The sequence below is a fragment of the Chelon labrosus genome (assembly GCF_963514085.1).
Source record: "Chelon labrosus genome assembly, chromosome: 19".
NCBI lineage: Eukaryota > Metazoa > Chordata > Actinopteri > Mugiliformes > Mugilidae > Chelon > Chelon labrosus.
In genome coordinates, this window is record NC_140352.1 from 13,757,643 (window position 1) to 13,772,506 (window position 14,864).

At 42.9% G+C, this 14,864-nt stretch overlaps 1 protein-coding gene across 2 annotated transcripts; it reads left to right on the forward strand.

The window, feature by feature from the left end:
* Positions 1-1,394: 1,394 nt before the first annotated feature.
* fam171a2b (family with sequence similarity 171 member A2b) lies at positions 1,395-14,592 on the forward strand. 2 transcript variants are annotated; one of them, XM_084568131.1, is made up of 8 exons: positions 1,395-1,724; positions 5,652-5,879; positions 6,849-6,941; positions 8,047-8,205; positions 9,351-9,530; positions 9,726-9,839; positions 10,357-10,504; positions 10,640-14,592. In XM_084568131.1, exons 1-8 carry the CDS (start codon positions 1,637-1,639, stop codon positions 12,129-12,131), a joined length of 2,502 nt encoding a protein of 833 aa, XP_084424257.1. In that variant the 5' UTR covers positions 1,395-1,636; the 3' UTR covers positions 12,132-14,592. The 2 variants fall into 2 exon arrangements, with proteins under 2 accessions (XP_084424257.1, XP_084424258.1); XM_084568132.1 differs by having other exon boundaries at positions 10,357-10,483.
* Positions 14,593-14,864: the final 272 nt, after the last annotated feature.

The window sequence follows — 14,864 nt, forward strand, 5'->3', positions numbered from 1 at the left end:
AAAAATATCATCAACTAATATATATACAATATACAAAAATGTTTACATATAATTGCAATAAATATGGATATGAAGATATGTGGTAATATACACCGATCAGGCATAACATTATGACCAACTTCCTAATATTGTGTAGGTCTCCCTTGTGCCTCCAAAACAGTTGTGACTCATCAGAGAATGGACATGGGCCTTCTAAGAGTGTCCTGTGGTGTCTGGCTGCAGAATATTGTTAGAGGGGGGGCCTTTCGGTGCTGAGGGGAGGAGTCTCTGTGGATCATCCCACAGATACTTGATCAGTTTGACATCTAGGGAATTTGGAGGCCAGGTCAACACCTTGTGCTGTTCTTCATGTTTTTTTGAGTTGTTCCTAAACCGTTTTTGTTTGTGTGCCTGTGTCACGCTGCATCCTGCTGAGTGTCATTGCTACGTGCTGTGGGTGCCTGGTCTGGTCTAGGTGGGTGCTACATGTCTAAGTAACATCCACATGAATGCTAGGTCCAAAGGTTTCCCAGCAGAACATTGTCACAAGATGGTCAGTGTTATTTACTTTATCTGTCAGTGGTTTTAATGTTGTGGCTGATCGGTGTATAGTTATAGGATATGTATTTGAAAAATATAATTTATTAAACATATAATGCTGTATAGAAAGTACAGAGTATAGTGGTAGCGGAACAACCACAGTCCAAGAGTAAAAGAGCTTCTCCGCCTGGTTATGATGCCATGTAGAGCGTGGTGGACATATGGTTCAAGATGAACCGGGGCTGTTCAAGGTCCTTGCCTCTGCCACCGATATCAGGGACTCCAGCTCTGCCCCTACCACAACGCCAGCCCTCCTTATCAGCTTATCCAGCCTCAAGGTCCACGCCACACCATAGAGGAAGACACTTGCAACGACAGCCTGATAAAACATCTCCAGCAGCTTCCAGTAGACGTTAAAAGGCCGTAGCCTTCTGAGGAAGAAGAGCTGACTCTGACCTTTCTTGTCCACTTGAGTCTTTGTTAGCTGATCAGTTCGGTACCCAGGTATGTGTAAGTCTGAACCATCTCAGCACGGTCCCTGTTGATGGTTGCAGACTGCAGCCTGCAGGTGGGGCCTGGACCTCCAGGAATCCACCACCATCTCCTTGGTTTTGGTTGTGTTGATGATTGTTAAAGAAAACAAATGGCAATGACAATGAGCCTTGCAAGGTCTATTTAAGGTGGAATATTAGTTGGTGTCATAATTACAGAAAAAAAACACATTAGAAATCTGAAATGATTGGGTCTTAAATCAAGACTTTGAGATGGGGTTCCTCGTCAAGACGCACAATATGTAGACACATTTCTAAAACATAAAAAAAAAGTATAAATCGTGCTTATTTAAATTATGAGAAGAGTAAATACATTTCCAGAAACTCTCCGTGCAGCCTTCACCCAGAGTGGAGCCGCTGCTGTTCCGCTTGAGATCAGCAGAGGGAAGCGTGGCGCCCTCTCCTCTCCGCCTCAGACAATGAAAACAAGGCGAAGCCCACACAGTCGCCTCGGCAGCATCTCGGCACCGCTCGAAGCTCGTCTGAGGGGGGAAACGCTCACCGCTGGCTGGGAGGAATATGGACACACGGCCGCCGATCTGGGACTAGACATGTAGCTTTCCAGGATGCCGGCCAGCTGCATCTCTCGTTTGCTCCTCTTCGCGTCGGTGTGCGCGGTTTGGGCCAAGTCCCTTCCAGATCAGGGAGCATTTGGTAAGCTCGCCATACGGGGGAGGGATGCAGCACAATGAGGAGATGGGAGTGGTTGCATTTTTATGGCTTTTGTCGACTTAAACCGTCGTGCAGCGCTGCGCCTTGACTTAATGTTCACACCAAAGGGGGTAGATTTTAGGGGATAGTTTTGATTTGGCTCCAGCTGAATAATGCTGTTTTGTCTTTTTAAAAAATGCTGTACATTCATTTATATCTAAGATCGGACACAGCGGCCACACCAGTGTTCGTGCCGTGATTGTGCTCCAATACTGTACAGATATTGGAGAATCTGATCAGAGCGCAGGCCCAAAGTCTGCTGCTCCTCCTGCACTGTCAGGCCCGAGTAGCTGGAAGCCAGGCCTTCATGTGTGTCATTGTTGCTTTGCACAGTAGTGACAGTGAGACCGGGATGGCCTGCAGCTCCCAGGGCTGCACACTTATGAGTCTAAAATTTATTGCAGGGAAAAAAAAAAAAAAAAAGCTCAGCCGCCTTGTTCTTAAGGGCTCTGAAGAGAGGCCTTAAAGTCTCTCACTGTTTACATGGTGTTGTGCATTTTGAAGGACATTATATAATTACGTTGCATTATGCATGCCTGAAGATATTTTAAGATGCATGGATGGTCATAGAGAGGATGCAGCTAAATATATATACTCTACTACAGTCACTTTATCCTTCTACTGTGCTGCATTTCACGAGGAAATATTATCATTCTCAATCAGTTTTATTTGTTTTAAGCAATAATTACTCTGCAGAATCTAAGAAAGAGAAAGAGAAAGCGTCTTTATTCTACCATTGTCTGCATATCGAGTACCCTTTCAGTGCAGTTTTGTGTTAAAACCTCTTTTTAGTTTCCTCTTTTTATTGGTTTTTCTCCTCGTCTGTCAATTAACCGACACCTCAGGTGCGTTTTAGACCTGCAATTATTTGCTTTTAATCAATTATCTGTTAAAAAAAAAGAGCTCAAAATGAATGACCAAATCTTTATAAACTGTCAGCCTTTGCCTCTGACTTTGATAACCACAGATTTAAGGCTTGATCTCGACGAGAAAAGTGGATCCATTCAGTTTTATTCCCAGATTATGGGAATTGTAGGCTTTATTATCCCCCTAATATAAGACAAGAATAGTTATTAATTTAATAGTTATTAAAATAGTTTTTTAATAATGTTTTTTTTTAATGTTGCACTACATTGATGAATACTGTTAGATTATCTGTAAAGAAAAGCATAATTATCTCCAGATAAATGACCAAATCTTAATAAAGTGTGAGTCACGTACCTCTGGCTTTGATAACCACAGTATGGGTTGTGGTTTTTATGGATTTATTTCGACCCCCAAAACTGCACAGACTTTTATCCCCAGATCATGGGAATTATATAAGACATGAATAATCATTTTGTGTTGCCTTTAAGATCAACTCTATCTATGTGCTGCGTTAAATTGACAGAAGACTTAAGTGGTTTGAGACTCATATTTTAAGGCCCAATAATAATAAACTCAACTTTTCTCTGTTTTCTAGTATTGATCAGTTAACGGCAAAGTTATTTGACTGGTCGATCAGTGATGAATAGTATCAGCTCATCTGTAAAGAAAAGCATATAACCTCCAGATACATGAACAAATGTACTTCTGACTTTGATAACCCTTTTATGTTAATAAACTGTTATTTTTTTTTCTTCAAACCGGACTATTTAGCAAAAAAATTGTGAGATTATTTGGCAGATTAATCTGTGATGAATAATAGAAGATTATGCGTGAAGAAATGCATTAAAACTCCCCATAAATGACCTCATTTTATTAAAAGATCATGCTTTAAGATAATCCCTGGTCAATACTTTGGTCCGTGATTTGGAATAATTAGTAATTAGTAATCAATAAATCCTTCTACAGGAGATTTAAGTGTTTTGAGACTCACCTTTTAAGGCCCTTTTATGATAAACTGAATATTTTTCTCTTTTCTAATATTTATAACAATTGATCCGTTAGTCGTTAAATATTTGGCTCAATAACATCAGATCGTCTTTAAAGAAAAGCATAAAACCTTCAGACAAATAACCATAAATGACCATATCGTAAAAAAAAGTACCAGTCTTTACCTCTGGCTTTGTTTCCGGTTAAGTTTTAAGGATTCATGGCGACCCAGAAAACTGACCACACTCTTTTGAGGTTGTTTATTCTCCTCTGAATCCTCTGCTGAAGGGCTTGGAGGGAGTGAAAACTCTCACTGTGAGTCTCAGTGTTTCTGTCAATAGAGCTGCTTCAAGCCAGAGTTTCAAGAGGGGAGCCCAGATTGAGGAAACCCACAAGGGAGCTTTTATTGAACCAGTTATGGTAATGGAGGGCAGCATTTATCCTAACTCACAAAGGATGTGGGCACACAAACACCCACACACGTGTACAGTACGTGCTGCGTGTTATCTGAACGCAGCCATCAACGTGGCCGCCGCTGTCACTGGTGGAGTTCTGCATCGAGGGGTTTGTCGCCGGAGGGGGTTTTAGAGGACGGCGGCTCGTAGCGCCACCGGGACTGAGCCGAGCAAGGAAGCACAATAACAACAACAACAAGCCGGCTTTTGGAGAGTCGGCGTGTATCCATGGAAACGTCCCCTGGCGTGACCCACATCCGCTGTGTCCAAGAAGCAAGATGAGAGACAAAATGTTCCGGGGCTGAAAACATGAGGATGAAGGGCAGAGACAGCCATGGACTGGATCTGATTGGACTACAGACATCATCATCATCCTCATAACAATAATCCATATCTACCAGAAATGACACAGACTCTTTGCAAAAACAAAGATAAAGAAAATGCCTGAAAATCTTCACGTTTTTAGAATCCTGTTAAGATTTCTACATTCCTTTTATGCATTGATAGCTATCTGTACATCTTTATGTGCTGCAGTAGTTGTGATTGTCATTGTGGGTGTCCTTTCGAGGTTGATCGCTTGTGCTGGCTGCACTTAGATTTGTGGATTTGAGGATGTGACGTGTTTTGTTGTTGCCCTGGTAGCTGTTAAGCTCCATTTTGTGTGGGGCACATGTTTCCATTTGTCTTCAGTGTAGAAATTGTGTGTTCTCCTCACTTGTAGGGGGCATCTTCTTGCATATATTGCAAAATCTAGTATAATCACAGAGAGATTTTTAGTTTTCTTGTCTTTAGGGGTACTGGAGGATCCCTTTTGAGGGCCCCCGTTGGCATTGCAGTGGCAGTGTCTTTGCCTGGCCTTATTAGTCACACCTTAGGGGGTATGGATAAAAGTGCATGGCTGGAGAGGGCCTGAAGCGCAGTTTATACCTCTGCGAGCCATGTATTCTTTTGCGCTTGTCAGTGTGAGGTGGAGAAGCACCTGGAAATACTAAAGCGAAAACACTCTACTACCAAGCGGACCAATCACAGCTCTTGCAGTCTGAATAAAATGTTACTTCATGCTAACAGGGTCCCATCTCTATGTTGGTCATTTTGGATAAAATCTCGAGGTTATGACTATAAGCCTGGTTCTCTGGCTAGCAGAACCGGGCTCATAACCCTAAGTTACTTCATGCTAACAGGGTCCCCTCCCTATGTAGGTCATTTTGGATAAAATCATTGCACTGGTGCCTAATGATGTCGTCCTTGTAAGAACAGCCCAGGGCGACTTGATAAATTGAGCCAGGATTTAATTACTCCTTCAAAACTATAGTTTAATTACAAGAGTAAATTATAAAGTCTGGATATGACAGGACAGCAAATATATAACTGTTCCTTTTTTATTGAGCTCATTATCCAACAAGATTTAAGTATGAAGGATTAGTCTTGACTTCTGGAACACCAGGTTAAGAGGAATAATTTTTACCATGAGTTTCAACTTTCTTTAACTTCATCTGTTGACCTTCATATATCGAGATAGTTTAGGCTCTAACGGTGTGTTTTACTTTCATTTTTCTTTCAGAGGTGCAAATAAAAGTCCAGGTGTTTGACAACAGCGACCTGTCGCCGTTGGCGGCTGCTCAGGTGGAAGTCCACGGCAATCAGACCCTCTTGGCGTCCAGCCGTGCCAGTAGCGATGGCGTTGTGAGAGTCAGCTTCCTGTACCGCACAGGAACATGGGTCATTATCACAGCCTCCAAACAAGACTACGTCACCAACTCTGTGCCCTGGCACTCCAGCCGCATCCCCTGTAAGTCCAGCGCACTTCAACGAATCCGCTGTTTTTTTCTCCTTATTCAGCTCCACGGCGATCAGATGATGCGTATGGTACTCCTCTGCCCATCACCACATTAGCCTTTGATTGGCCGGACCACAATCACTTCCCAACAGAGTGTATGAAAGATAATGAAAGTGAAACCATTCTAAAATAACAGTCCTGCAATGAATTGACTGCTCTAATGTTGACCTGATGGTGAACCAGTATGAGAAAGGTGGTAATTCAGCTGGATGATCATTTTGGAAGATGTAGTTTGTGGTGCTGTTCCACAGGATTGAATTACACACTTAAGTCACAGTAAAATGTTAAAATAATAGGAACTTGTGTCAGCACAACACAATACAATTCAGTAGTGCTACAAACCACAGCCTCCAAAGTGAGGCTTTAAACTAGCGCTGAATGTCATAACATTCATGATTTAGTGCAGGACTGTTATATTAGGATGCGTTCACTTTCACCAGTGTACCCAATGAACTGGCAAGGGAGTGTATACACGAATACTGAAGAACAGTCATTATGCAGTATCACCCAAACATGCTACATTGGATTTCATTAAGTAATGGTGAAGGAGACTGAAATTGCACTGGTTGTGGTGGAGCTTGTTGGATCAGATCTACTAGGGCTAACAGAGAACAGCTTCAATAACATCTGTGTTTATTGTTTTTATTCTGTTATTCACTCTTTCATGTTGACGCCTGCTCGTGTGGCAGTTGTTCAAGTCTGAATCTGGCCTGATTATAAGGACAAGGAGACTTATTGTATTGTCCCAAGTGTCTCTTATCCATAGGACCCACTGTTCTTCACTTAGGCCTCACAATTGACAATAGTGGAGCTGTTCCTGAATGCGTGCACATTTTTTTTTCCTGGCAGAAATTTGAGTCCGTTCTGCTGTTTCACATGTAACATCTGCTGATTTTGTTTTTGTGTCTCTTCCGTACTCAGTGTACGCTTCCGTCAGCCTGTACCTCCTCGTTCAGAGGCCAGGAACACTTATTCTGTACGATGACGTCCTGCAGGTGCTGTCTGGGTCACCAGGTAAGAACAACAATATAATTTTGTTTTATAGGACACACATGTTCACTTATACTGTCGTAGCTTGGATTTAATGCTACATGTTTTCAACAAGGATCTATTTATCATTGCAGCCCATGTTTTGGTTACTCGGGGAATTCACTCTGACACTTGGGCAGTTATTTTCTTATCACATCTTAAATTAGTCTGTCTCCAGCAGCGAGTGGTGATAGATTCACACCCTTCTCCTCCCACTCATGTCTCATCCCTCCGTTCATTTTTACTGCTTAACACTCAAGTGACCCTGCTACTAAAACCATAGCAACAGTTATAGTTTTTACAAATGCAGCTCAGTCACAGCCATCTCCTTCTGACTTTAAAATTCAAATACACTAACATGTCTATACCTATGACTACTCTAAAGGAGACTAGTTAGGTAGGACACCAAGACACCTCTGACTACTTTAAAAGAGACTAATGAGGGAGGACACAAAGACACCTCTGGCTACTCTAAAGGAGGACACCAAGACATCTGTGACTAGTCTGAAGGAGACTAGTTAGGTAGGACACCAAGACTCCTATGACAGCTCTGAAGGAGACTAGTTAGGTGGAACATCCAGACACCTATGACTATTCTGAAGGAGATTAGTGAGGGAGGACACAAAGACACCTCTGGCTACTCTAAAGGAGGACACCAAGACATCTGTGACTACTCTGAAGGAGACTAGTTAGGTAGGACACCAAGACACCCATGACTACTCTAAAGGAGACTAGTAAGGGAGGACACAAAGACACCTATGACTACTCTGAAGGAGACTAGTTAGGTAGGACACCAAGACATCTGTGACTGCTCTCAAGGAGACTAGTGAAGGAAGACACAAAGACATCTATGATTACTCTGAAGTCACCAAGACATCCTTGACTACTACCTGAAGGAGACTACTAATTAGGTAGGACACAAAGACACTTGTGAGTACTACGAAGGAGACTAGAGCAGGAGGACACCATCAGTTCAGTTACAGCCATCGCCTCCTACCTTTAAAACGTTAATGCACCTTTGCACCTTTTCAAAGCTTTTCATAATACATTCAATGCTTGTCGACAGACTGGGTGCGTGGTTCTTTTTCAGGAGCTCGTAACCAGCCGCTGGTGCAGCTCCAGAGGAAATCCATTCAGCTGCCCTCCAGTTCCAACTACACAATGCTGTCTGCTGCGCTGACCACGGCCAGGAGTCAGTATGAAATCGGCGGTTTCCCCTTTCTCCTGGGCCAAGAGACCAACAGCTCAGGTAAGTCCCAGAACACAGAGCTTGTGGTCTACTGCGTGGTCAAGAGTGTACAGACACATTGGTTTTTTGTACGTTTAAAGAGAGTATTTTAATGCTACAGGTTAGAATATTTTAGGCTTAGGTAGGTGCTTTCCAATTTGTGTAATTTTTCCAAAAGTTCAATTAAAGAAAAAGTACGTGACTAATGAAGTCCAGTTCTTCGTGGGGGGATCCCTAAGCATTCCCAGGCCAGTTGAGATATATAGTCCATCCACTGAATTCTAGGTCTAGGAGGCATCCTCACCAGATGCCTGAACCACCTCAACAACTGGCTCTACCCCGACAACAACTGGCTCTACTCCGACATCCCTCTGGGTGTCCAAGCTCCTCGGCCTATATCTGAGGCTGAGCCCAGGCACCCTGTGGAGGAACCTCATTTTGGCCGCTTGTATCTGCGTTGCCATTCTTTCGGTTGCTACCCAAAGTTCATGAGGGTTGGAAAGCAGATTGACTGGTAAATCCAAAGCTTTGCCTTACGGCTCAGCTCCCTATTCACCAAGACGATTTGATAGAGTGCCCTAACAATAACCCTAACCCCACAGATGCCTCACTGAATTCCCTGTCCATCTCTCGCTCCACTGAGTTGTACAGCAAGTGAAGGCATAATGAAAACTGTTGTTTGTTGCTGCCCTGAAGTGCACTTGACTTATTTATTTAAGTGTCTGATAGGGCTGGGCATCGCTACTGATTTCCTGAATTGATTCGAGTCCAGTTCACTAGTTCCCATTTGACTGAATATAAATGCACATAGAGAGATTTTAGTCTTGAAACAATTTTAATATTAATAATAATAATACATTTCATTTATAAGCGCCTTTCAAGACACACAAGGACACTTTACAAAACACAAGGACACAAAACAAGACAGAGCAGAAAAAATAAAATAAAAAATGGAACATTTTACTTAGTTATGAAAAGATTCTTGTGAAACTAATGTTGTCATTAAAGATTTATGGTATCTCCACAATACATTCTTTATAGTTTTGCATCTCATGATGTTTCGTAAGTGTTCAGGTTGCAGAGAAACTGCAAACAGAACTGATATATTCCATAAAACTGAATGGATAAGAAGAGCTGAAGCTGATATTTGTGCATTTTCCTTTCAGGTGCAGAAACAGGATGGACAGACTTGACAGCGCTGGCAGTGGTCAGCATTCAGCTCTTTGACAAAGATGGCAGTGCACTCCAGGTGTCGGATCCAATCCACATCTCTGTGCCACTGCCATCTGACACTCGGAACAGGATGGCCACAAGTATACCTGCTTGGCTGTATCAGCCTAAGACGGGTAAGGACAGCACATAAATCATAAATGCTGTGAAACAACTGATGTGAGCTTATGTAATAACTGGCTTCCCTGAAATAGAAACTCTGTGTTAGACCATGGTTACTTACTGTGTTGTATTTTCAAATATATTTTCTAAAATGTAAGGCATTGGCTGTTCTTTGAAATGACAGTGAATGCTGATTTACGTTCCTGCAGGGCTCTGGGTTCGGAACGGGACAGGTTATATCAAAAAGGATGGCACGCAGTTTGTCTGGAACGTTGTGGTTCCTCAGATGGGATACTGGTTGGCTGCCTTTCCTTCATCTTCAGGTGCTGTAACTCATCCCACTGTCCACTGTTCTTCACTCTCAGTGTTGCTGCTGTGCCAGCAGACCTTACCAAAAAATAACACTTACTACGACCTTACTAATAAAAAACATATAGTTGGGTTTCCACTGAAGGAACCAGGGTTTACATTATATTTAGCCGACAAGGTCATCACTTCTTTAAATATCAGCTGACTAAATTGCTAAATGTTCTCAGGGCTTTAGGAATGGTAGATTGTACAAGGAAACCCTCTTGTTCGTTGGACATTTATCAGACACCAGTCACTAATTATTTATTTATAAGTCCCTAGACTATTTTTAGGTCTAGGGACTTTTGGTGGAAACCTAACTTGTGTTTTTGGTGCTATAGGCCCTATGTTGCAAGAACTCCATCAAAGCTTATTAACATTAACACAGGGAAAGATTTCTAGCAAAGCTGAAGGTATAAAATGTTTTTTCTCAGAGCATCAGTGACTTTGAATTGAATCTGAGATTCCTTTCTGCCTTGAATTATCTTGCAGGTTTGGGTCTGTCTCATCCGGGCTTGAGGGACATCACTACCTACCACACCCTGTTCCTGCTCTCCATCCTGGGCTCACTGGCGCTGTTGGTGCTCATCCTGCTCTGTGTGCTGCTCTACTACTGCAGGTGTGGGGAGCGTAGGCACAGGTCTCGGTTTTAGGTTTCTATTTGTAGCAACAATAACTGAATTGAACCTGAAAGTCACTCGGTTAGACTGTAATCCCCAAGCAGTTAACTGGTGTTTATTACATTTCTGACCTTCAGTTTCTGCTTACCTTTTAGACGGAAGTGTTTGAAACCTCGTCGACAGCAAGGCAAACCCCACACGTCCAATCTAAACGGTGCCAAGAGAGACCAGGGTACATCCACTTCACGCCTAAATCTGATCTGCGGAGGCCATGTTGAATCTGGCCCCTCCAATGAAAAATCTGACTTATCTCCATCTCGAGACTACCAGAGTTCAAGGGAGGACTTAACTAAGCACGTTCCAGCCCACATGCTGCGACATGCAAAAGGAAAAAATGCTTCAGGCTCCCAACGGGGTGAAAGCTTCCCCATGAAGGTTACACGGGCCACAGAGACCAACAACTTGGACAACCCCCTGCTGCATGAAGACTACAACCGAAGCTACAGCCCCAAGGAGGGCAAGGAGTCGGAATATCACAGACACCACAATGCCAACGATAATCGAGGATACTCCTCTGATCCTCCGTCTCCGCCTCGCTTCCAAGGTTATGTGCCAAGCCAGACCGACAAACCCCCAGAATATTCAGCAGCAGCGGCAGACAGCCTTGCCAGACCCACCTCCCTCAACACTCAGCCAGGTCAGATCATCTTCTGCAGCTCCATAGACCAGATGAAGGAGAACATGTACCGGAGCATGGTGCCAACCCTGGTTATCCCAGCCCACTACATGCGCTTGCCGTCTGAGTTTTCTGGTAAAGATGGCAAGGACCAGAAGGAACAAGACAAAGATGGTGCACAGATGGGAGGAGGCCAGCAGCACCATCACCACCACTCCCAGAAACAAGGTCAACAGCAACAGCAGCAGCAACAAGGTGGATCCCAAGGTGACGACTCTGAGGAGCCAAGCTGGGCATCCGACTCCTCTGGTGGACCTGTCACCATCCCTGTGCTCTTTAACGACTCCACCATGGCTCAGATGAATGGAGAACTGCAGGCTCTGACTGAGAAGAAGCTGCTGGAACTGGGTGTTAAACAGCACCCACGGGCGTGGTTCATCTCCCTAGATGGTCGTGCTAACGCTCATGTGCGCCACTCCTACATAGATGTTGGGAATGACCTCAGTGGTGGTGGATTTGGAGGTGGTTCCAGTAGCACTTCACGAGATAGCAACCTTGAACCACCTCTGGAATCCCAAGAGCGAAAATCAGCAGTTAACCGGAAGGGGAAAGATGAGCGTTGGGGGACGGGAGGACGGAAGAGCCACGGTGTCAGCAGCAGTGGTGGGAAGAGTTACTCGAAGCTAGCCTATCCCGACCACAGCGAGCCCAGCAGCAGTGAGGGACGCCCTGTCTCACCCGAGGAGAATTCTCTTACCCCTCTTCTGGATGAAGGTCCATCCTCCCGAGGATCCACCATCCCCAGAAGAGGGCGCAGCCGTGTAAACAGCAGCCGCAGCAGCAACAGCGAGAACCGCCGCGACTCCATGACCAGTCCTGAAGACGATCCTGACGATAAAGACGAGAACAAGAAGAGCCCCTGGCAGAAGATTGAAGACCGGCCTTTAATGGTCTTCCACCCCAGGAAGTGATCTTTAAGGACTTACTGAACACTGGACCTTCAACAGTCTCTTCAGAGGGGAGTGTTTTACATCAAACATGGGAGACAAGTGATGTTTCCACTGACAGAAAGATCACAATAAGCACAACCACTGCTTCACTAATCCATTTTTGGGTTGTTGTTTGACCTTTGTGTTTTTGGTGAGGTGTGATTACTCCCATTGTCTCACTGGTTTCTACTGAGTTGGTCTATTGTAGACAGAACTTTGTCCAGTTTATTGTGAATCACCTATCATTGAACCATCGTCTGAGCCATTGCATATACTGACTGTGGAAATAGCCATTTTATAGAGCAAAATATAAGAATAGAGCACTTACAAATAATTTGATAGTTGATTGATTGATACTTACCAAGTATTTGGAAGTAGATGACATTTTTACAGGATTGATGGGTATTTCGGTGAATCACATTTCCTTACTTGGACTAATTCTACACAGGCTCACGTTAGTGTTAGAAAATGTGAGTTTGTGTCTTCTTAACTACTCCCCTGTCCTAAACTGGATCCAAGGATATGTTTTATTTAATAGAATCCATTCCCCAACGCCTGGATAAGTAGGGAAACTATCAATTGTGAAGATTTTTTTGTTTTGTTTTCTTGAGCCCCTGTGAATGGATAATGCAAACTATAAAGTTCAACGTGCGGCTTGCATTTTGCTCCTTCAGGGATGTACTTGATTTCCTCTTCCTCTTGTACCGTGTTCATGTGTTGTAACTTTCTTGCTCAGATAGTAATGAGTTGAATTGTTGAGCGTCACCTTCAAGTCTCTCTTTCATCCTTTCCGTCACTGACCTATTGCAGTGATCTTACTGTACAACTCTGCCAAAAGAATGCATTTCTGCCTTTCTCTTGAGATATTCTTTCAACCAGAAGAGACTTCTTTGCGATTTCTGTTGTGTAAATAGATGCCCAGACATTTGAAAGACCATTTGGTATAGAAAGCTTGCATGTATATGAATGTATGAAATAAACAGAAGGCATCAAAAGCCCCCCATACTTATTTGGGCTCCTGTGTAGACAACCCTCAATCGCCAAGAAACGTGGGTAAGTCTAAACAGACGCAGGTCAGCAAAAACTCCACTTTACTTGAAGACTTGCTCATAAAATATTCTACTGAGATCAACAGGGGTTTGTTAGCTGACAGGGCCTGCACCACTTCTCTCCTGTAAGTGCCTTGTTTCACATAGGATCGAGTGATTAGGCATGCTGGTCCATTTTTAAATGCAGTTAGACATCACCTAAACTTTGCTGTCGAGTTCGGCAGGCACTAATAAGCACACTGCATTGTGATAACAACAACAACACGCGTCACTATGGGGAGCATGCCAGCCAAAAAACTGACAACTTTTTTTTGCGGCGATTACATCCTTTCTTAATTTCTTGTATCTATCCTCTTTTTCACCGAACTTGTAAATGGTATGATGAATTATATGAGATTTTACGTGTATACGCTGTGCATGTAACATGTAGAATAGGGTGTTTTTAACGAAACCTTTTTCTTTTTTGAGGATGTTTGGCACAAAATGTGACTCACAGATGCATTGAATTGTGTTGCCAAATGAACTTGGTTATATGAAGACACACTGACTTTTCCCTTCATCCAGTTCTGACAAAATTCACTTCCGGTCGTAAATGTTTACAACGATAACATACTGACCAACACGCTGCCCGCTGTTAGTAGCATCACCACTGCCTACAACGCATCAACAACTGTGAAGTTTGTCATCGTGCGGAGAAGCAAAACGCCCATCGGTTCTAATAACTTCCTCATCGTTTTAGAAATGCAACATTTTTTCGTTGTTCGTGCAGAGAGTGAGGTTGCACGCGAAGTGAAGACGATGGGAAATTTTGACGGCTGTATAAAAGTCACGCTAAGATGTTGGTCCTTTTCACCTTGCTGTTCATAAGCCTGTGTCAGTAGCCCACAGTACAAACTGAAACATGTGATGTTAGCTCAAAGTCTGAAGAATAACACAGCCATGAAGTGATTCCTGCTGAACCGTTGCGTCCACTGCTGTAAATGTTTCTTCTTTTGGACTAGATATTGAATTATTATGAGTTGTGCAATTGTGGCTTTCCTTACTCGTTTTTTGTTTTTCATGAGAGACGTGCTTTTCTCTGTAGATTTCGTGAACTAGTGTTTTGGAGAGTATTCAGTCACAAGTGATTTACTGAATTCCCGAGAGGACACTTCAAACATGGCGATCCGTTTTGTCAGCTTCTGATAGCAGGACTCAGGAGGTGTCAGGAGGACTGAACTGTAGGCCTTCATCCATGTGCAGTAAATCATTTGCTTCATACACCTGGTCAGTTGTTTGTAAACTGTAAATTGATTCTTTCTGTACATGAGACAAAATAGAAATAAATTTGTTCCCACTGTCTCTTTGTCTGTCTGTGTTTTGGATTTTATTTTGAGAAAAGAGTACCCACATATTTATCCTGAATATTTCCTTATAATAGAATAACGCAAACATAAAATGTTTTATATGTTGCAATCAAAGCAAAAAACATTTGTTCAACGAGAACAAACCAAGCTAACAACTGTTTTTAGCGACTCGGGAGGAGGTCATGATCTATATTATAGGCTACTGGATGTTTTTTATGCTATTTAGGTACTTTTGGCTTTGTTTTATAAAGAAGAAATAAATGTATTAAATTGAATAAATGTGTTCCGTGACGTTAAAATAAACATATATAATATAATAT